The sequence below is a fragment of the Phlebotomus argentipes genome, unplaced genomic scaffold (assembly GCF_947086385.1).
Source record: "Phlebotomus argentipes unplaced genomic scaffold, Phlebotomus argentipes genome assembly contig_32, whole genome shotgun sequence".
NCBI lineage: Eukaryota > Metazoa > Arthropoda > Insecta > Diptera > Psychodidae > Phlebotomus > Phlebotomus argentipes.
The window spans coordinates 1102092-1124758 of record NW_026776187.1 but is presented as its reverse complement, the minus strand read 5'-3'; the positions used below and the strand labels follow the sequence as shown (position 1 = coordinate 1124758).

Genomic DNA, 22667 nt, shown 5'->3' with positions numbered 1-22667 from the left:
CGTACTTAAGAAAGTCGAGCAAAATATGCATATGCTTCAAAAGACATTTCATTCATTCATATTTGGTGAGGCTCTTCATTAAGCAAACTCAAGTGTTTGGTGGGTGTTTTGGAATTTACACAAGAAAAGGTATATTTTCTTGGGTGCGATGCTGATCATCAAACAGATGTATCTATTTACGAAAAATTTGCATAACACAAATACACACAGTGGGAGAGAAGCACGGCGAGGAAAAGCCTCTTTTGTTGCCATTTAGTGTTGAGCAAGAGTGAGAGAGAAACTCGAAAAAAAAAACGTTGCGAAATTGAATGAATGAAAATGGTTTGAATGGGAGCTCTTGAGCTATTAATAAATAATAGCGCACCATTGATTCAGAGAATAGGTGTCAAATTCATTGATTTTGATAGTTGACATGCCATTTCTTGGCACAGAAGAATGCAAAACAATGCATAAGAGACATCCACTTACCGCCAGTTTGTGTACAACGTCGATATTCTTCAGCTATGACGTAAAGCAATAAGGTGAGGTGAAATGTTACGTTCACTGAAGCTGAGATGAGGTACAAGGTCAATTCGCAGGGCGAAGAATTCAAAATTCTCTGCAAATATACAAGACAGGAAAATGAATTAGCACACACACATTGAGCACACGGTCTCTGGGATTCTGCATTGGGCCACAACAAACTATCGTGAGTGCTTAAGTGAGCTGCAGAAGTAGCGTGAGTCTTACTGTAGCTGTTCCTCTGCAGAACCACAATGAAATCCACTCACAAATTTGCTATGAATTAATCAAAAGCCACACCGAGGTGGGATTCAGTGGAAATGAGAGAAAAAAAAACAACATACAACAACCGTGTTAGAGGTGAAAAAAATCGCATGAGATTACTCGCGAAGGTGAGGGAAAAAACGGCGCCAAACCACAAAATCCAGAGATTTGTTGGTTATGATTCTGCTAGTCTCTTCCACCATGAATTCAGCGCGGTGTTAACTTTCTCTTTTACTCCGCCGCCACTGGCGAAGCAGCGCACACACACAATCTTAGCCAGTTGATCCACGAGCAGCCAGGTGAGAAGGCACGGCTCGCAGGTAAATCAGCGAAAAGCTGCCACTCAGTCGATCTCAGTCAGGTAAAACCGCGAGAACTCAATTGTGCGATCGCGAGTCTCTGCAGCCTCGCTCTGATCACGGTTGTGAGAAAATTGATCGTGATTGTGAATCATTTCCACCACGGATTTCTGTGGATTCTTCATCGGCAGTGCACTCATCAACACCCCCAGTGAAAAGTGTGGAAAAGAGTGAGAATTTGTGTGAAAGGCCCAGATAGAGCTGAATGTCATCGAATTGTCTGCCATTGGAATCCAGTGAATAAAGTGGAATTTGTGCCTCCAACATCGCAATAGACGCTGGTGATGTAAGTCAACTGACATCTTCTCATATCGTCTTAAGAAATCTCTTCCAGCAGTCAATTGCGCGATGTGTGTGTGTCTCCACACACATGTGATCTCCACATGTGATGTGTCTTGAAATCTCCGCCAAATCTGCTATTTACCTTAATATTTGCCGTCGTGCTAATTGAATTTGGACAGTCTTCATGCCTTTTCCCCACGTTCTTGAGAATCCTCAAGTGAGACCTTTCGCAACCATCGCGAGAGCCCACCTCTGATTTCCCACAATCATTGCCCCACACAAAGTTATTTAAAGTGGGAAAAATATATGTACGAATACCTGTTGAAAAATGGCCACGACAAAATGCAAAAGTTCCAAGGCAAACCACCACCATCGTAAATTGTTTTCTCATTTTTTCGCCTCTCCTCCACTTCTTCGCTCCATTCACACTCCGCACGGAGGCGATAGTTTGATTCTCTCCGTACAAAGAGAGCAACAAGGAGAGGGAGCGTCTTATTGGGATTTCTTGACAATATCCACCTTCCCTTCCTTCTCACCTACGATCCGCCGAGCGGGCAACTTAATAATTTCATGGCAATGAAGAGGAAAAAGACACTTTTGCCATGCCCACGCATCCAGAGCAACTCTCTTCCCCACCATTGCCTTTTAATCTCATTCCGTGCCAACCTAAGTAGACACTCTGACGAAAAATCTTATGAAATCTGCCTTAAATGGACACGATAGCGAGTCAATGAGGTGATTTCATTGATGATTTAAGAGGTCCATCGGTGTGAAATTGCAGGGAAAAGCCTCAGCATGGCTTTGAACGTATAGATAAGCACTCACTCTGCTTTTGCTTATGCGGAACCGCGATGAATCTTTCACGCAAACACACTTCATTTAGGGCATTACTCATATCCATCTCGATGTGACAACAAATCAAAGAGCAATACATCAGCAGATGAAAAGTCATTAATATTCTTCAGCAAAACACCTTCAACTCCGACATGGAGAAAAGTTGACTGTGAGAAAGTGCATCAATATTCAGAGACGCGTTTTTCACGCTGCAAATATATCAAAAGGAGAATATCTCTCTTGACTGTCTCAACTACCATGACATCACACACTGATCCTCACAAAGAGACACCAAATTTATTACATTTCCAATCCCAAAAGCACCCAAGACAGCGTCTCACGAGTGGAAAGAAGTTGGTGAAGATGGAAAATGATGTGTATGTGGAATTTTTATGCAAAAAAGCGTCGTCTCCAAGAAATTGTTTCACATGTGCCATTGGCAGACAAAGAAATGCCTCGCGGAGGGCGTTCTGGGGCAATAAATATTGGCAGAGAAAAGCGCGCCATGGAGAAAGAGCAATGAAAATGAAAAAGAACACCCAGCGAAGACATGGCTGGAAAATGTGCTGAGATTTCCGTGTGTATCACAATAAAATTTCCACCCCAAACCCCAAGCATGCTCGCGCGGGGAGAGAGAGCAATCATAAAAGTCTAATGTTAAAATAAAAAACCAAGAGGCCAAAGTACCTCAAATGACGACATCAAGAAAATGTGCGCCAATTTTTACCGCCACACATGCCAAGAGACATTGAGGTGGTCTTCGCGTGTGGGTTTCGAGGCGAAGACGCGACGTGATCGGATTCTTTAAAGACATTTTGCACAGTGTCATAATTCATGGTGAAAAGTATGAAAAAGCTGCGCTTGAGCACTGTGGCAATTAAACGCGACTCTTGCGAATTCTCAGGGTCTCTCTCTCTCTCGCAATTGCATCTCCTAAACGGAGGCACATATTTAACTAAATGAGCGCTCTTTTTCGACACTTTTCCCACAGCGGAAAATTGCGTGAGAAACTGTTAAGTATCTGTCTCATCGCGACCACAGTTAAGTGGAAGGTGATCTTTTTGCCACCACAAACTCACCAGCATAGTTTACACAAGTCTGCAGCTCGCCGAAATGCCAATTAACTAGGCAGAAAGGCCGAATTAAGCCAAAAACCTCTCATGCAATCTTAGGTTTTTGGCCACTGCCTGAAATTTTCAAGTGGAAATCGAACAGAAAAGAACAATCCTCGAATTCGTGAAAGAAAAAAGACGAGCATTGATATGTAGGGCGTGTAAAATTTATGCTGAATTCATGAATTCACATCGTGCCACTTTAAAACATAAAATTATCTCATGGTAGTCGAAAAATTGATGCAATCACTCGGCATCTTCGGGCCCAAACAAAGAGTGAAACAAATGAGCTGCGGTGATGAAGATTGAGCGTTGGACCAACTCTGGATTGTTGCACAATTATTTTGGCGTCAAACTGAGAGCGAAGCGCGCATCTCCTTGTCCAAAATAAAGTCATTTCACTCCAAATCAGAGAGAACGAGAGAGAGAGAGAGAGAAATGCGAACAGTAAACTTTGGCGAGATAATGGAATTATTAATGCCTGATTCGGAATCCAATTTGTGTGTGTTGCTATATTGACGATATACTATATTTAATTGCCAAATATTCGCACCATGTAACGTTTCTATCTAACCATGACATAAACATCCCCAGAATTGCCACTATATTTCCATACTTAAATGCCACCATCGAGACATAAATCTCACAAAAGAGAGATACACCATTGCGATAGAGGGAGTGGAAAGAAGCTGAACTATAATGCTTAGAAGTGCTCAAATACTATATTAAATTCCGTGCAATACCTTGAACTACAAATCAGCAATTGGAAATATTCTCTCAATGGAGTTTCTCATTGATCTCGCTTTATTTGTATTTGCCAATATAAAAATCCCATAGCGCAATTCTCAATGCCACTACCAAATTACTGGCGCAATCCTTTTCATCTAATTAATATATCCCAGCTTTAATTCCAATGGTGGAAAAAAAGCCAACAAGAATAATCCATTTACTAGGTCTGCAAGTTATTTATTCCGCCTTGTTAACTGGATTACTGGCAAATTATAAATTCACGTCAAATTGCACACAGTGGAATAAATTTGGCGAAAAATAGATGAAATTCGAGACGAAGAGATACACATATACACAAAGAAAGCCGCGACACAAAAGGGCGTATAATTGCCCATTTTTCTTCTGTTCCTCTTATGCAAAATTACACGGAACATTACATGCTTTCATGGTCTAAAATGTCTCTTTAGCGAAGCTCACCCAAAAGGATATCCTATGCAAAAGCTCTGTAAAGTTTGTAGGGGAAAGTGGAGCTGCATTAATTACCCTGTGACTTTTATTGTGTACAAAGTCTAACTAAACACTAGAAGCAAATGCCAAAAATCAACCTTCAAATGGTGCTTAATTTTGGTAAATTGATGCACAGATACATAATTTTTTTCAGAGTTAATAGAATAATAATGAATTGTTGCCTAAAGAAGCTCCAAAATCAAGCTTGATGTTCAAATAAATTCTGCCCCACTTCCCTTATACACAATTTAACTTCCTCATTTTTAATTAAAACAAAATGAAAGAGGCAGAAATGCCAAAGATATCACGGAAATTTCATAAATTGAGAAAATCGTGAGCAAAAGGGGGAAAATCATCAGAAACGCTTCAATTCGGTATTTTCTCAAGTGATATAAATCTAGAGGAAGTCAACATATATTCGAGAGAAGAGATAGAAGAGTAAAACATTCAGTCGTTTTGCTCATTACTCTTTCCCCAACTACACTAATGAGGTAATAACAATTCAACCAGTGAGATTACACGAGACATTCAACATCCAATTACTTTGAGATCCCAGCGGATTGTGTACCCAAAGACTTCTTCCTCTGCGCCACCGCACTTTTAGTCATCTTTGCCATTTTTCATCGTGACAATAGTTGAGAAAGATTGCGAGTGAAAAATCAATTTTGGATAAGTCATCAGTAATCTATAGTTGCAGGATATGAAAGTCTTTTTGTCTTTCAGCACTTTTCCACTCGAATAGAAGATTTACAGTGGTGGAAATTCAATTTGACCACTCAAATTCTCATGCAATTCCACACAACGGTTAGCTGACTGATTACTAATTGTATTTCCATCCCATTTTATAAGACTTTCACAGAATCAAGACTTTTTTCACCCACTGTAGAAACTCAATAACTTTCTGCCCCATTTTTCCATTCAATTGTCTCCATTTTCCCTCAGTAATTTTCTTAAAAGTGCTCTCTGCTGGCAGCAACATTAGCGCAAAATAAATCGATTGTGAATAATTCAATGAGCGCTTTATGTCATGCCCATATTCAGAACGACTGGCGTGAATTTTGACTCTCGGCCCACCCACTAGAATTTCAGCTTGAGGAGCGCGTGACACACAAAAAACGTCACCGTTCCAGCAATTATTAAGTCATTTCTATAAATGGCAGAAATACTGCGGAGAAAATCGTCTAACAGTGCCATCATGAGAAGAAGTTGCTTATGAGTTGAGCGTTGAGCAGTATTTGTTTACATTTTGCCTACTTATTTTTTTTCCCCGGCAAATAACATAATCGAAATGATGATTTATTGCATTGATTGTACGGAACTAACTTTTGGAAATCCTATTGAGAGACAATTAATTGCCATTTGTCAGCATTTTCTGGAGAACTTCTGCCTCTCTTAATAGCATTAATCATATGGCGCACCTCAATGAAATCAATCGAATTCTTATCTGAGCTTCGAGTGGCTTTAGCTTGCCAAAATCACGGAGCTTTTTACCATCTCAATACGCCAGAAGAATGAAGACACCATCTGGTGTCCCGTAATTCTTTAATACTTGATGGACTTTTCCGTTAAACTTTAACGCTCAAGTTGCGCACTTGTTGCTCAAGTTTATACACTCTGTGACGCTCATGTTTGGTATTAAACAGCGCCAAACTTTCATACCCAGCGATTGTCAAATCACGCTTCTCACGATCATATCGCGCACACATTTATTGTATAGGATATTTTCTAACCATCCTCAATGCTTGGCGAGAGAATGAGATCGATTAAAGAAGCCACATTCAATGCACAACCAAATTCATACAATTCACGTTTTTCCGTCTCATAGACTTTGTGTGAGATTAAATGTATGATTCACTCTCAAGATTGTTCAAGTTCGGATACTAAATATGCTCGCATTGTGTATTTATTCACCCTTCGAACGAGGGTTTGTCATTCACAAAAAACCATGAACAAATATTATTCGACGCAATTATTCCTTTGACTTTCTAAGCTTAACTTGTAGACGAGAAAGCATGTTGAAAATTCACTGAATTTATTACTTTTCTGTTAAGAAATTACACGGGAAATCGTTTATTTTTACACCAATTTTGAAGTTTGAGGCCAAAATTTCATTCAAAACATTTGTGCATTTGTAAAGCTTGAGGTCTTTAAAGCTGAAACTTGAAGTGCCCCTCGTTCGTTTCTCCACTAATCACTTCTCTCAAATGTATCTCTGCAATTCCACCTAATATTCCTCGCCAATTTGAGATCAATGTTCCATTTCTACTCTCCCATTCAATGTTACTTTTTACCCCATACACGCCGCGGAGTGTTCTAAATTTATGCAAAATGATGTATTAAATTGATAATGGATGGCGAATGTGCCCTGAGCAAATATTTAATGGAAGGTCTTGTAAGATCTCCGCAGTAATGGTAAAAATTTCCAGCGAATATCAACATGAAATTGCTTATAATGGTGGTAACAACAGTCAAGATAATATTTGAGCACTCCTCATAGTGCTTTACGGGCGGAAAGATATTCCATTTAGTCTTCAGCATTTCCAACTTACATTCTTTGACGTTTTGTTCCATTTGTGCAGTGCAATTTCAAATTTTCTCATGGAACAATATCACAAATCAAGAAATAGAAATTATTAAGCCAACACTTGGATGTAAGAGTATGTTCAATAATTATGGGGAGAGAAAAAAAGACTCTTATCCATGATAAACGAAAGATCATTTCGTCTTTTTAGCATCTTGCTTTCCTCAATAAAATCACCGAGGCAGAATCTCACTCTCGAGACTTTAATGACGAGCCCAAAGAGAGGCGGAAAAGGGAAGTGGAAGAACGAGAGATGGTTTTAACTATTTGCCAATCTCGCTTCTTTCATCAAAAGCCACTTAATTAATAGACAAATTTACCTTTCCACAAACATACCTCGATGCTCGAGAAGTTAACAAGCGCGCCTTTGAACTCGCCTCGAACCCATTCTCTCGCTCTTCTCGGGCCTAAATGTGTGCTCAGTAGTTGGTGATCCCTTTTTGGAATCAATTTGCACTCGCATGTGGTTGATCTGCGCCACGAAAACACAGCCTAGCAAATTCCCATCGTCATCAACCTCATTATATACGAACTTGTTCGTGTCACTCAATGAACTTCCAGTTCATCCCAGAATGCGGCATCATTAAATGTTCATTATCTTCAGTTGAGACAGAGAAAAAACACTACGACTTCATTAAATATTTTTCGGATCTCCGGAGAGAAGATAAAAAAAATGCGCCTTCACGACGGGAATTTGCGGGGAAAATGTTGATTTGCGCGCTGCGCTTTTGTAAAATTAGCGTCCTCAATTTCTCTCTCGCCACTTCGTGGAAAATTCAATTTGATGTTCAATTGATAAAGCCCAGCCAATTGAAATTAAACTCACGAGACTGCATAAAAGTACCTTTCTCTCTCTCCTCGACAAAACTGTGTGTTTTGTCCATTCCATTCCTATTCTCACTGCTCCGCATCACCCCAAATCTAATTCCAACCAATTTGCGCGTAATGCTACAACAGTTTTCAAATTTTAACAAGTCATTTCCAACACTGCTGAATATTGGTCACTCTCCACTCTACTCTTCCTCACTGTGTGCTTGTATTTTGTGCACGGCATAATAAATTATCTATGCTCTGTATATCAAATCTACACAAAATAGCATAATGTGGACTTGAGATGGTGGCACAAAAAGTGACCAAACAAAAATTGGGTCTCAATTTACACACTCTTTTAAATGCACCAACAAAACTTTCTTGTTTGCCTCTCAAGTTCTCTCTGTTTCTTTTTTGCACTTCAGCCACACTGATTAATTAATTACCAAAGCAGAACGTCCAAGTTGAAGGTGTTCAATGGGAAATTTATGTACACACAACAGCATATGTTAAGTCTTCTGTCTCTCTATTTTCTTCTCACACACATCGCGCGCATAATTCCGTTAAAACCATTTTTGTGCGCGCCATTCGCCCGATGATGGCCTGAAGAGAGGCCGAGCAGGAACAAATTAATTGTACGTTTGCCTCAAATGAACAGCACAAGAAAATGCTTGATGAATAGAGACAATTGCAGTGCGCAATCCATGCTGAAGACACACTCTTAGCACTCGATCTGAAGTTAATTGAGTCTCATCTGTTCGATGATATTTCCCAATAATTGCCCGTGAAAAGGCCCTCATCATATGACAAACATCATTTGATGAGAGACATCGAGAGAAAGGTGAGATTAGACACTTGCACAGGTCCGTTAGTCTCTAAATTCACAGCAACACACATCGCCGCGATATCGTCACGATGCAAATCCTCATCTGGAACATCACGATTGCAAGAGCTGGTGGAATTGAATTGATGTACTAACGGAGAAGATTGTTTTTGTCAATATCCTTAAATTCCTCTTGCAAACTGACGTTCAATTATTTTCTGAAACGCGTCTTTTGCGCCACAGCAATACATGATGGCAAATGCTTTTTCTGTGCTAATGCCATCCGAGACAGTGTGACACACTTCCGCATATAGAATTGCCTCCTTTTGCGCCCCACACAAGACACATCTCAAATACCAAATGCAATTTTTTTCTCATCGACTTCTCATGTGGCTCTGTAACTCTTTGACACTTGTCTCAATCGTACAAGATATGGCGAAAGATGGAAGCGAATGAAATTTGCATCAGATTGAACTGCATTTTGCATTTTGTACTCATTGTACGTGATTTGCAGGTAGTGAAAGAGACACAGCCAGTGGAAGCGAGTATCAATTTCAGATGCATGTACCGCACGTGAAATTGGTCTTTTATCCCGCAAACATTTATAAGTGGCGCACTATATATCTCAAACATGTGTGCGGGGCCCAATATTGGTAAAGTTTATACATGCCAAGCACACCAGTATCCTCCCGGCGTCTCTCAAGCCACGACACTCTGGGGAGAAACATCTGGGTCTCTCCATCAGAGTCGTAAGTTCACTTTTAAGTGCATCAGTGCATAAGACCCTAAGAATGGTGGCTCTGGCAGAACACTTTGCTGACTTATTTGTTTGCCCGTGCACACGTGAATGAATGCCGAGAGACATTTCAGAGCAGTGCACAATCAAGGTGGACAAATATAGAGTCTCTGTTTTCCACTTAACATTTCTTCCTCATTGTTTTCTTCGTTGGATTGCAGACACAGAGCAACATTGGACAGAATCTGATTGCAAAGTCCTGACGAGTGAAAATTTTGTCATGAATTCATTCAAAAGTTTTCCTTGCAAAGTAACATTTACTTTAATAAATAGATGGAACTTTGGAAATTGACGTAAATTCACGATACTGTATAAAGATAATTTACGACTAATGATTTATTTACTTTTATTGCGCCTTCATAATTGTATTACTGTGCAATTTCTCAGTGTGACAACATTGCTCAGGCGTTTATCCGGCGCAGTTCTCAAAGTCAATAGCGAAAAGCACTTTTGGCATGACACCTAATCTTGCTAAATTTCTCCGTATTCGCCTCACAATACACTGTCGTATCATCCGTTGGTTTTTCTCCGGCGTTCAGCCTTTGATTTCGAAAGTGCAACAAGTGGCAATTAATCACTCAATCTGGCCATCAATGAATCTCTTCATCGCTCTTTCACTGTGAATGCCTGGAAGGCCCATCGTGAGGTTTTATTCCCCATGTGTACACCTCTAATTGAGCACACTTTGTCCATTGATGGGCTCACATCAATGAAAGATGCTGAGAAACATATGCGCATAATTACAATTGATACTTTGGGGATGTCGTGACTTTTAAGTGGTCAACCATTATCGCCGGTCAGAGTGATAAAAGCTGCATTAGTTGGCGATCAATTAACTTGACATGTTCACACACATGACAAACCGTCAATTATTTAGTATGGCGGCAAAAGAGCGCATCTCAATGATCGTGAAATTCCATCAGGCTAATGAAAATAATATCATGTACTTGCAACATAAGCGCTCCAAATATATTAATGAGAATTCTCGCCAAGATTCCAAGTTAAGGCATCTCTGGAGCTTCTGAGAGCTGAAAGTTTGCAAGTATTTCCAACTCCCTCCCGAGATTATATCTTGAAAATTTCACCCACTGAAAGTTTTCATCGAATCCCCATTGCTTTCTCTCCCATCATCGTCTCTCTATATCATTTCTTGTGATCCAGTGCAACAAGATACCCAGCAATTGCACACATGGAAAATGCCGTTCCCGTTTTCATTGAAACGGTAATGCACTGCAGAGTCACCGTCTTCCTCCTTCTCCACACGTGAAAACTTGAAATCCTCATCACCTCCCTCGACTGCAACATACATTCTCTTTGATCCAGCACAACTGCCAGTGCATTCTGTGACTAATTAAGAGCACACGGCTAAGAAGTGAATGCGCTTTCATTGAAACTCTGGGCAAACATTGAAGGGAGTGGAAAAACTTTCAAGTGAAGAGAGAAAGAAGTGAGAGACACGCGCGCCTTTGGCATTCAATTGCATCAACACACAATGCTCCACATATTTAATCTAATTAATGATTCAAACGAAGGAAAGGTGGAGAAGGACAGTGATATGCTTCACTCTCTTGATATGCCACCAGGTTTTTCCGCAAGGCACTCCATTTATCTCCTCTGCGCCATTATTTCAAGACTTTACATCGTATGCTTTGCATTAGCACAAAGGCGTCACTTTGTGGCGGAAAAGCTCTAGCGGATTCTCTACGTCTCTTTGCCAACACTCTATTTTAAAAACCCACTCTTTTGACATTTTGCAGGGTAATTTTAGATGGTCAGCCGGTTTTTGAATCCCAACAAGTTCCATATGAAGTTTATATAAGAAAACATTCTTCAGCGATCAACCCAAGTAGCGAAAATTATAAATTTTAATTTTTTCTTCTTCTCCTCTCTTGACAGTGCCAAAGAAATGATGTAAATCTCATTTTATTGCCGCTGAGTGTTGAGTAAATAACTCGTTGAATAAGTCCCATATTTATATCTCTTTCCCCCTCATTCACGGCCTGAGCCGATGGTCAATGAAATGCCTTCATCTTCCGTTATCAAAATGCTCCGCACTCTCGTGGGATTTCTCTGGAGAGACAGAGAGAGAGAGAGAGAGAGAGAAACTGATGAATTATATGTATTTTGAGTTGCAAGAAACTCAGGTGATAAATTGTTGAATACAGACTTTCCAAACATACACACACACTTTATTGGCAATACCATAAATTTTTGTCCCGCACCATTATCGTCTGCCTGGATTGGCAATTGAATTAATTAAAATCCCCCTCCCGAGGGCGCGTCGCGATGTCTCAGAAACGCGCTTCTGGCTGTGGTAGAGGATAAACAAATTAATTAAATTCACTCATTACAAATGCTCCAAGATTGAGTTCTCGATTGAGCATCAATCGTCTCAACTCTGCGGAAAATTCACAGATGGAAAATTCGTCTCTTGGAAATCACACAACAAATATTGATACAATCGGGAAACGCGCTCTGTGCTTATGATCAAATTCGCAGGTGAATTGCAAATCTCGGATTTCTTCTCAAAACCCAAATCCACTGTAGTGGCTTTTGCAATGGCATTTTCACTGGCGAGGAAACACACACACACGCGATTTGGTGGACAAGGTGGAAAATTTCAAAGTTCATACACACACCCATTGAGAAAACCACAAGAAACATGTTCTTTTCCACCATGTTTTTCTCTCTCTATTTCACGATATGCAATAAAATTCCCTGTGTTAAATTCGTGAAGCATGTTTATGATGGTGGGTTTGAATTAAAATTGGTAAATTGTTGACGAGGACTCGCGTGTGGTCGTTGCATCGGAATTGGGAATGTTTATAAGGCCTAATAGAGCATCGAGACTAGCGCACACGTCGTGTTAGGAAACTAGACGCCAGAACTTCTGCACAGACCCTTTATGTGCAGGTATCATGGAATGTGACTTTTGACTTATTTTCACCGTACACCTGACGAGGTGGAGTTTATAGTGGAGCACCCAAACGTGGCTCTTTCCCACCCACTTGCGGTACGGCACCCAACAAATTCATCATGATGATGTCGTGTGTGCAGAATTTATGCCATCCAATTGTGATTTGCCGTAATTCCAATTAAAACTTTCCTCTCCACGCAGAGATCCAACCCCCAAGTGGCCTTTTTCCACCATCTAAACCCATTCACGGCAATATTGCACACATGTGGCTCTCGTCAACTTCCTCGCGCGACCAATTTGCAAAATCCCCAACTGGCAAAATCAATTGAGACTTGGTAGTTAATGCAGAAACGGCCCCTTTTCACCCCGCCAACACACGAGTCCAACTCCGCTGGCTGCACAGCCATAAAGAGGTGACAAGGTCAGATGGTTTGTGGTGTTTTCAACTCACTCTGGCCGGGTGGAAATGTAATGGAAGAGATTATAACAGGTTGCAAGTGACTTTGGTGACGCTGAGTGAGAGGAGAAGAACGACATCCCCACACAAAGTGCTCATTTCACCGTGAAAAGCACGTGATTTTTCACAGACAGCAATTATTTGTACAGATTGACGGAAAATACTTCACCCGAGATAAAGAAAAAGTAACGAGTTATTCAGAAGAGATTTCAATCTTGGAATCTCGATTACTCTGATTTTCCTGCTTCAGGACTTACAGCCTTAATTTCTATTTACTCCTAATCAATAGAAAATCAATATGGATGTGTACTTTGGAGGAGATATTTTCCTTTGTCACTGAATTCATAACAAAGCCTCGAGTGCTGACAAGAAAGTACATTTACTATGCTGAAGAGTTGTTCTGCCACAAAGCTCTAATTGAAATTGTGCATTATTACAATCCAATGCATGCATTAATTGATTTCAATTAATTCCTTTGATATTGCTTTTCAGATTCTGGGCGGCATGAGTGAGATAAATTGTTCGCAAGCGGAGTGAATTAGGGATTCATCGTGAACAAAGATGATCTGCAAAGCGAGAGTGAGTAATTTTCATAAATTTTCCCTCCAAAATTTTTTGCGTATAATCATGTGAATGAGAAAGGATAAAACCGCCAGGAGAATTTTCATATTATCTGAGATATTTTCTTGCAAATGAGTTTTTTCCTTCCTTCTTTCTTTCGCACGCTGAGAAAACAGATTTTTCTTATGCCTTTGTGGCACTTTTGATGGAACTTTTCCTCGTCATACAGCACAAACTCTATCGTGACACGAGTGAATAGTAAATTGATTCTATTCTTCAAAAAAAACATTTTAAAGCCAAGGCAGAGAGAGAGAGACTAAGTTAAATGGAATTTCTTTGGGCATTGCAATGGAGACGCCTGATTGTGACTGAAGAATTTTCCCAAACCCACACTCTATCATTAATAATCCATGGAATTGGCAAAAGTAATTGGCCTCTTTGTCAACACTGGAGCTTTCCTCTGTTGCCCTAACAATCGATATTATTGTGAATCGCTTATTTGGTGCCATTCCTAACCGATTTCCCACGATTCCCGCGCTCTGATGGTGTGCGGATCTCATTTCTGCCCATGTGATGTCCTCCGCGAGTCTCCTCTTCTTCAGCATCGCGCCGCGAGGGCATAAAACAGAGAACACACGCGGCGGACAAGAGAATTTATTGTAAATGTATTTACACTGCAGTGGGATAATTTGCCGTTTAATGAATTGCTGGCCAAGTGTACATTTGTATAAATCACGGCTTGATACATGAGATGCCCTCCGCCGCACATTGACTGCCTCTTTTTCCTATATTGCATAGATATGTACCTCCAATCTCGGACCGTTTTTCTTCCACATGGCAAAACTTTTGCCTTTGTCCAACATTCAATCTTCCATTCTTTCCCTCGCCTTTGCCCACCTTCATTCTCCACACACACACACACACACTATCCGCCGTTTTTCTCCTCATTTCACCCGACAATCGCGAAGAATTTGCTGGGGTGACGAAGAAGAAGAGGAAATCATAAGTTGCACCTCTGCACAAGTATTTGCACAAGTGACAAACGCCCAGCAATTTGCATAATTAAACACATGTGTCACTCTCAATAAACCACACAATAAGTCCATCTTAATAAGCCCAAGAATATCAATTAAGATCAGCAAACGAAGGCACATTTTCACTTCCCTTGCAATTCTGCCATCAAGTGGAATGCGGCTTACATTGTTGAATCAGTGAGAAAAGAAGCATTTTGCAAATAACTTCCCCTTCATTCGAACGTTATTTTATTATTAAACACACTATAACTTTATTCAATCCCATTTCTTCGAGCCATTCACGCCAGAACGAGGTGAATGTGAGGCATGATCAAAACGAGAGTGCAGAGGAGGAAGCAAGCAAGAAGTCACTGTCATGAGGAAATGTACACTACACACATTTGGCGTTCGTAAACTTCACGTACATCGCACGAAACACTGTCTTAGCCTTGCACGGAATTCAAACTGATTCATTTTCCTGTTCTTATTGACATCCATTCCCTGAATTTTTCATCCAATTCCTGAAGCTAGAAAATGCGCGCTAAGGAAGACTTGCAGTGATCAACAAAAGAGATTGCGAAAGCTCATTAAATCCCAAACATGAGAACTACTCTAGGTCAGCCTAACATCAAGTTCTTCTATCTTTTTCCTCAATATCACCGCATGACTTTTATGTCTCGGCATTCCTTCGCATTAGACACACAATAATCATCAAATTCCAATGTCAAAAACACTTGACATAAGATCTTTTTTGTTTTGCAGAAACATTTTATAGTCTTAAATTTATATCTTTCCTTTTCGTGCACTTTCTGTGGAATAAAACGTTAAATTCTTGATTTATTAACACAATTTTATTTCCGCTTCTCTTGAAATGAATATGCAAAAAAAAACATATTTTTCGAGCGAGAAAATAAACATTTACTTAATTTACCAATTTATAACTCTATGTGCATAAACTTTATGATTTGTAACTGAAGCTTTCTCACGTTAAACAATTGACTTTCACGAAAATATCAACATTATATGCTCTGGCATATTCTGAGTTAATAGAATTAACGAGAAATAACGAGAAAAAGCGCCAAGATATCAAGCACAAAAGGTAGCGACTGAAACTTATTCAATTCCTCCAACGAAATCCCGTGATTTCTCCCTTCTCATTACACTTGACAACATCATTTCAGAGTGCACATTTATTTCTTGCGTCTTTTCTCCCTGAAACGCGGAGGGTACGAGATGAAAAATTATCACTAGTGATACATCCATCAACTTTTCATGTCACTATCATTTATCTCATGCCACCCTCTGTCCGATGTATTCCTCCGTGACTTTGCCACTTTGAGGCTTCATCTTGATGTCATGTCACGGGTGTCAATGAATTTTCCATACAACCTGACCTTTCTCTCGAGCGCATGTGAACGCCAAACAGCATCGGTAGCGCGTAGGTTTTTGCTGCGCAACTAAAATTCATGGCAAATACTCAATAGCGCGGTCTCGAGAGTCTTTAAGAATGCGTATGAGGATATGAATCACACTTCTGGGTGCTTAGAGTGCACTTGAAGTGATATTTATGAGTTCACCCAACACAAGACATTCTTCAGGGTGAATCGCCTCAATTTCATGCATTTGCGAGATAGAATTTTACGTATATAAATCTCTCTCGCCTTTGGCTCTGATCTGACTAGAGTTGCACCTCCACGAAAACCCACAGGCAATCTTCGCCGCTGCGACACACAAAAATGAATCTTCAAAGTGCAAAAAGTGATTTATCGTGCTAGATTATACTTTAATCCACGATGTTGCACTGCACAAAGAAGACCACCAGTGAACCATAAAACAAATAATTGTCCTCAGCAGAAGTCATCCATGGCGATCACTCAGAAAATAACAATCATTTTCTCACTCTTTCTGTCAATCCTGCAAATCAATTACTTCTCCATGCAATATTCTTTCGTAATTGCCGATGATAATTAATTAGAAAAATATATACGATGGAACTGTGCGATGAGAAAAAAGTGTGGAGAAAAAAGTGCATCATGAATATTCACCAGGAAGCTTCCCAAGAATCATCATCAGCGTGTCCAAGAAGGCGCACAGCTGATGAGATGCGAAGAAATTGGCGAGGAGACCCAATTCCCACACCCGATGCAAATTTTATAATCATAATTAATAATGTTGTGCACGCTGCATTATGGAAGAGAAAATTGATTCCTCATCTCTCACACTCCACTTTCTGCATCTCCATATGTCTCTGTCGGCGAGAGCACGAGAGACTCACAATTGAACTCATTTTTATGCGGATTAAAAGTAAGAGTTGGATTATGTAATTAATTATTGGGTATTTGAGTCATCGCCGACAAGAAAATACAATTATACTCTGTTGAACTTTCCTCTCGCTGTCTCAGCAGTCTGCTTTTTTCGTGCCACGCACACAGAGAGTCCATTGAGGGATTTCCTTGGAAAATCCTCAACATCTTCATGCCTCGCAAGTCGCAATGGGGGCCAAACTTTGAACTTTGTCTCGCCAGAGTGAAATTATGCAAATTACCCAGAGCTTGACAGCAATTAAATTCATCTTTCTTGTTTGCGTCCCTCAAAAACTTTCGCTCCATCTCTGCAAAGTATCTCAAAGCGCACATCCTTCGTCCTTCGCATAATAGTGAATACATTTAATGGGGAAAAAAAACATTATACTTCAAATGTGGTAAATATAAATCATTTTCACCTGTTTCTTCGCCCAACCAGAAAATGTTCAATCACATTACATCACCACGATATCAGATCGCAACATACAATTTTCATCCCTTCGTCGCAACACCGCGTCAATCAACAAATGGCATAGGCGAGAGAAGCTTGGCAAGAGGCGAGAAAAGCTCCCTCAACTTAATCCTCTCGCCTCGCCTTTCGTCACTTGACTCCACGACTTTTCACCACATTGTGAAGACCTGCTCTCCACCCAATCTCATCCCTCTTTCCCTCTTCTGTCTCTCAGGTCGCCACACTACATTTCTTCTGGATTTCTACCTCACTGAATCACTCGCAATAGGAAGTTCTCAACTCCCACCAATCCATATAAATCACCCCGGAGAGGTCAATCGAGGAGAACCGCACACAACACACACTCTCGCGACTGGAAATGTTCAAAGGGATCAACGAGAGAGCGGTGAAGAGGTACGTTCAATCCCTAATTATGCGCTCTAATCCCCTAATCACGCTCCCGCCCGCCAGGCTCAAGGGCGCTCACTACGTGGCGACGCACGGCAGAGGCACTCCCGATCCGCCCTACGCCCAGGCCAACCGCGGCTACTCCACGGACGGCGAGGACAGTCAGAGGGCGCCCTCCGAGAGAACCCTGTCCGAGTACACAGTGGCCAACGAGCGGGCGACGCCGCCGACGGCCCCCGCCCGCAAGTCCCGGGCGGAGAGGCAGGAGAATGGCGTCCCGCGGGGACCGACGACCGGACCGCCAAACCGACCGCCGCCGCGAGTGCCCTCGGCGCTCAGCTACGACCATGGCGGCGACACAGGAAGCGATATCTACGTGACGAGCGCCGCCTACAAAGCCCCATCCGAAATCAGGTGGGAAGCGTGTTAAAGGCTCTTAAGCTGATGATGATGATGCTCTAATTTGGAATTCAGTGTTTAAGAATTCTTAAACATGTGTGATAACGCAATCCTTAATTTATTACCTCCACATGAAGATAGATTAAAATTTTTCAGTCTGCGCAATAATGAAGAATTGAAAGATCTTTTGCAATCGAAAGTGTTCAAACACTGCGCTTGACAGTGTAATCCAATTTCCACATAATACTAATAAGATTAGCACTCAAGTTCAACGGGATTGGAATTGGATATGCCATAAAATGACACTATTGGTGATTTTCCTTGCAATTTTCCTGCGAAAAATGGCATTTTTCTTATTTTTCACCTCCTTTACGACATCAAAGGCATATTTCTGCCGTCATAAAGTAAATTTTGTTGAGAGAAAAGTGTGGGTGGTTGGATATTCACAAGATCGTAAATTACACTGCAGAAATATGTGAAATATGTATTTTTATTTCAGGGCGTGAAAAGGAATGGTTGTTTTCCTTTGCAATGTTCATCCTATCGCACATAAAAAATACCAAGAGTCATTTTTCAAACAGAAAATTCCATGATAAACAGCACAGAGCGAAAATTCATTTTCATCAGATAAAAGGGGAAAATAAAAGGGTCAAGGTTTGATTATAGTGAACAAGTATAGATTAAAGGTAGATTTGTCGACAGGAGGATAATTACACCATGCGGAAGATAAAACGAGAATTCTTTTCTCTTTACACTTTCAGTTCCATGACAAAAAGGGTAGAGTTGGAGTGGAAGGAGAAAAAAACACTCCCAATCAACTTAAAAGACGTTCAGTATATTGATACAACATATTGAAAGTATCGGAAAGAGTTTAATTAAAAATACATAAATCTCTCGTGAAAGCAAAAAGCTTAATATTGTAAGGAAGTTTGAGAAGAATAAGTTTCACAGCATAATCACAGAGCAGGGAAAAGTGCTATCCAAGAGCCAATCTTGACCACAAGAAGCGCTCTGCGGGTAATCCAAAGAAAAATTCACCCCAAAAGTTAAATATGATAAAAATAGCCTGTGAGATGGATGATTTTATCTCAGCCGCAAAGTTTAGGTATCTAAAAATACTCTCATTAGAGCTCATCTTGCTGTTGGGCCCAAAAAAGCTCAAAGATTTAAGGGATGGTTTTACGACTCTTCAACGCACACTCTCAATTAAGGCACGATGCAGGAATGAAGTGATTACATCTCGTCCTCGGATTAACTTGCTAATTTCTGATATCTGATTTGCAGCCGATACAGCGCAAGGCCGCAATCCCGGGGCGGCCCAAGGAGCATCTATTCAGTGGCGAGTTCCACCAAAACGGGCCGAAGCAATCGTTCGAGGCGCGCCGCGGGCGCCACAATCGAAGCCATGTCAGCACCAAATCCATTCTGTCCAAATGCCAAAGGCGTCTGCTGCCTCATGCTCCTGCTCAACCTCGGCCTCATCCTGGTCACGCTGGGCTTCGTCATTGTCATCCAGTTCATGGAGCCAGTCTTTGTGTGGTAAATCCAAAAGCACTCTTCAATCGCATTCAGACTAATAACCGCTCGCTCCTCTGCCTTCGTCAGGATTCTCGGGATTGTGTTCCTCATCTTCGGCTTCCTCACGCTCATCGGCAGCATGATATACTGCGTCATCGTCTGCCGAGACGCCAAAACACCTTCGCAGCTGAGAAACGAAGATCTCTACTGGACGCGCCACTGGCAGAAAAACATCGGCTACACGCCGCACGAGATCAACTACAAGACCGATCGATACGACGGATATTCAGACAGATACTCAGTCAGCAAGATGAGTGGAAAGTACTCCGACCGCGAGAGCAATCATCGCTACTGAATCTTCTTCTCCCAAACGAATTAACATCTTCCTAAAAGCAAAGCTGACCTTAACATTCTCCCTCATAGCGAGTTTATTACACTGTGAGACAGAAAACAGGTGTCACGAGAATAATTGCAATATAACCAGGGTGTCTCATACATTGAGTTCATGTATCTTGTAAATAACAATAAATAATTTTTAATAAAGTAAACCTCAGCCAAAAACCATGAATTCTTTATTCGACTGAAGCAACAGCAAATGACGCTTCTAGAAAATACTTGAGCTAACTTTATTTCAACCCAAATTCAAGTGCAGAAAAATCCAAAAGGAATTAGAAAATGTCTATATAAGAAATTGAGAAAAAAGAAATTGAAAAGCGTTATTGCAGACACTTTCTTTATCATTTGAAATGCCAATTCTTCGCAGCGACAGCAGCGCTCATAGCGGTAAAATTGACCTCTTTGTGTTGTCAAAACATCGTTCGTCTCACGAGGACTTTTCAGTGGAAAGAACCAGAGGAATTTCGGTGAATTTGCATGCAGAAATGCAAAATGGTGTCGAATGGTGTGTTAGAATTTGTCCGTGAAGATGACTACATCGAGTACTACTTGTTTCCTCGACTGGAAGCTGCAGAAAACAGCCAAAACGAGGAGCTGAATGAGATCCTAGTGCAAGTGGAAGGAGTTTCAGAGGCGTTTTGTCGTGGCTACATTTGGCACAGGGATGCCTTTCGTGTGCGAGCTCGCCCCGGAAACGCTCATCTGCTGATTGATCATCAAGGCCAGACGCCGGGCGGTGAGTCAATGACACGAGTTAACGCTAGCGCGATGCCAATTGAATGTCTTTGTTGCAGATGTCGAAAGTCTTCCGGCTCATCTCTATGGAATCTCTCACTATGGGGACAATATTGAGGATGAATGGTTCATCGTGGCTCTGCTGTACGAACTGACACGTCAGATTCCAGGTCTGGTTGTTCGCACAGTGGACGGAGATGGAGAATTTCTTCTGATTGAGGTGGCCAATCATCTCCCCAACTGGGCGAATCCGGACACTTGCCATCAGTGTGTCTTCATTGCCGACGGGGCGCTGCATCTTATCCGGAACGACGCGGAAGACACTCCTCGAGCTGTGACTGAAAGTGTCACACAAATTCGATCAGATCTCTCTCGTCATCGCGTGAGCAATGAGATTGAGAACAGCATTCTTCGGCGCACCGGAAGTTATCCGGCCAGAATCGCTGAGAATCTCCACCGTGCCACTGCCTATGTGCCTGTGGGCGTTGCTGCCCTCCTGCGACACAAGCCCACACTGATTGCCAGCGCCATCCGGGAGTTCTGCAGTCGTGACGCCGTGGACATGAAAGTGTGTCGCGCCATGCGATTCTTCCCACCTGAGAATCGTGTTTACACCAGAATCACCTTCACTAAGTGTCTGTATGCCATGTTGATGCACTCCAGCTACACTCCTGACCGCCGCACAGGCTGGAATCTGCCCAACAGCTCAAGCAAGAGCTTCCCATCGCACAGTTTGGGCATGAAAATTGCGTGTGGCTTCGAAATTCTCGCCTCTCAAGCCAAACCAGAGGCGGACTTCAACACAAATCGCCACTGGATCAAGTACGTGGAGAGTCTGCGTGAGAAAGGCTACTTCCAGGACTTCCTCGAGGGCTCGAAGGATCATACTCGCCTGATTGACGCCGCTAAAGACTACTATCGCACCAACATCATCGATTTGCGCGAGAATACACTCACTGGCCAGCAATTGCTCGATGATCTCAAGTCCATCGACCTGAGTATTGACGAATTTAAGAAGCTGGAACCATCATTGCCTCCCAATGATGACGAATCCTGGCTCAACATTGCTCCGGAAGAGCTGGACAAAATGCTGCAAGATCGCTATGGAGACAGCGCAGCTCAAGTGAATGGAGATTGTGAGGACATTGCCGGGAAACTTTCAGAATTCCTCGCTCAGAAGTCATCCGCCGAGGGTGTGGAAGTTGAGTCAACCACGCCACCAATTCGTCCTCAGCGCGGCGTGAAGAAGGCAAAGGGAAAAGTACAATTTGCCTCTACTGCTGCAGAAGATACCGTGGACTTCGATCCTGATGCCTTTCAGTCGCACGTGAAGAACCTTCTTGACCTCGTGATTCCCGAAGACAAGTGGGATGACTCGAATTCTGACATGAGCGACTACGGAGACGACACGGAAATAGACAGAAACATCGACGAGATGAACATTGTAAAGACAGAAACGAATCTGGACGTCTACATGAAGCAGATGGACAAGGAGCTGGCAAAGACAACAATTGGAGAGAGCTTTGAGAAGAAGACTCCATCAGCAGATGATGCTTTTGACGACATTGAAGACTTCACACCGGTGGACATTGACCTCAATACGCTGAAGAACATGATGGAGAGCTACCAGGCACAGCTGGGCAGTCCTGGACCGGCGTCCAATCTCCTGGGATCGATGGGTGTGCGACTGAAGCCGCCAGGACCTAACCAGAACACACAGGAATAGAATTCCGCGCATCTTCTCATCTCCGCCTGTGAACTTCCACTGAGCTTTACATGACATTCTAGCATAAAAGCACATATTTCTTGTTATACGCCCAATGCTAGAGGACACCGAAGGCTTCCTCTGGCACTTATTGACTGCTTTGCAAAATCCTTCCAATGGAAATAAATTCAATAAAGGAGGGAAAA

General features: G+C 41.7%; 2 protein-coding genes across 2 annotated transcripts; both read left to right on the top strand.

Moving 5' to 3' along the window:
* The first annotated feature begins 1123 nt into the window (after positions 1 to 1123).
* On the top strand, positions 1124 to 20178 carry LOC132264003 (uncharacterized). Its single transcript, XM_059764044.1, has 6 exons — positions 1124 to 1410; positions 13465 to 13551; positions 17536 to 17714; positions 17772 to 18122; positions 19392 to 19646; positions 19713 to 20178. Exons 3-6 carry the CDS (start codon positions 17680 to 17682, stop codon positions 19978 to 19980), a joined length of 909 nt encoding a protein of 302 aa, XP_059620027.1. The 5' UTR covers positions 1124 to 1410; positions 13465 to 13551; positions 17536 to 17679; the 3' UTR covers positions 19981 to 20178.
* Positions 20179 to 20427: 249 nt separating this feature from the next.
* LOC132264046 (protein ecdysoneless) lies at positions 20428 to 22657 on the top strand. The gene is made up of 2 exons (XM_059764099.1): positions 20428 to 20757; positions 20816 to 22657. Exons 1-2 carry the CDS (start codon positions 20499 to 20501, stop codon positions 22480 to 22482), a joined length of 1926 nt encoding a protein of 641 aa, XP_059620082.1. The 5' UTR covers positions 20428 to 20498; the 3' UTR covers positions 22483 to 22657.
* Positions 22658 to 22667: the final 10 nt, after the last annotated feature.

Bases quoted from the DNA above. Each gene is read 5' to 3' on its own strand.
- LOC132264003 (XM_059764044.1), top strand. From the start codon at position 17,680: ATGTTCAAAGGGATCAACGAGAGAGCGGTGAAGAG. The intron at 17,715-17,771 runs GTACGTTCAATC...CCCGCCCGCCAG, and splicing joins AACGAGAGAGCGGTGAAGAG to GCTCAAGGGCGCTCACTACG. The intron at 19,647-19,712 runs GTAAATCCAAAA...TGCCTTCGTCAG, and splicing joins ATGGAGCCAGTCTTTGTGTG to GATTCTCGGGATTGTGTTCC.
- LOC132264046 (XM_059764099.1), top strand. From the start codon at position 20,499: ATGCAGAAATGCAAAATGGTGTCGAATGGTGTGTTAGAATTTGTCCGT. The intron at 20,758-20,815 runs GTGAGTCAATGA...TCTTTGTTGCAG, and splicing joins TCAAGGCCAGACGCCGGGCG to ATGTCGAAAGTCTTCCGGCT.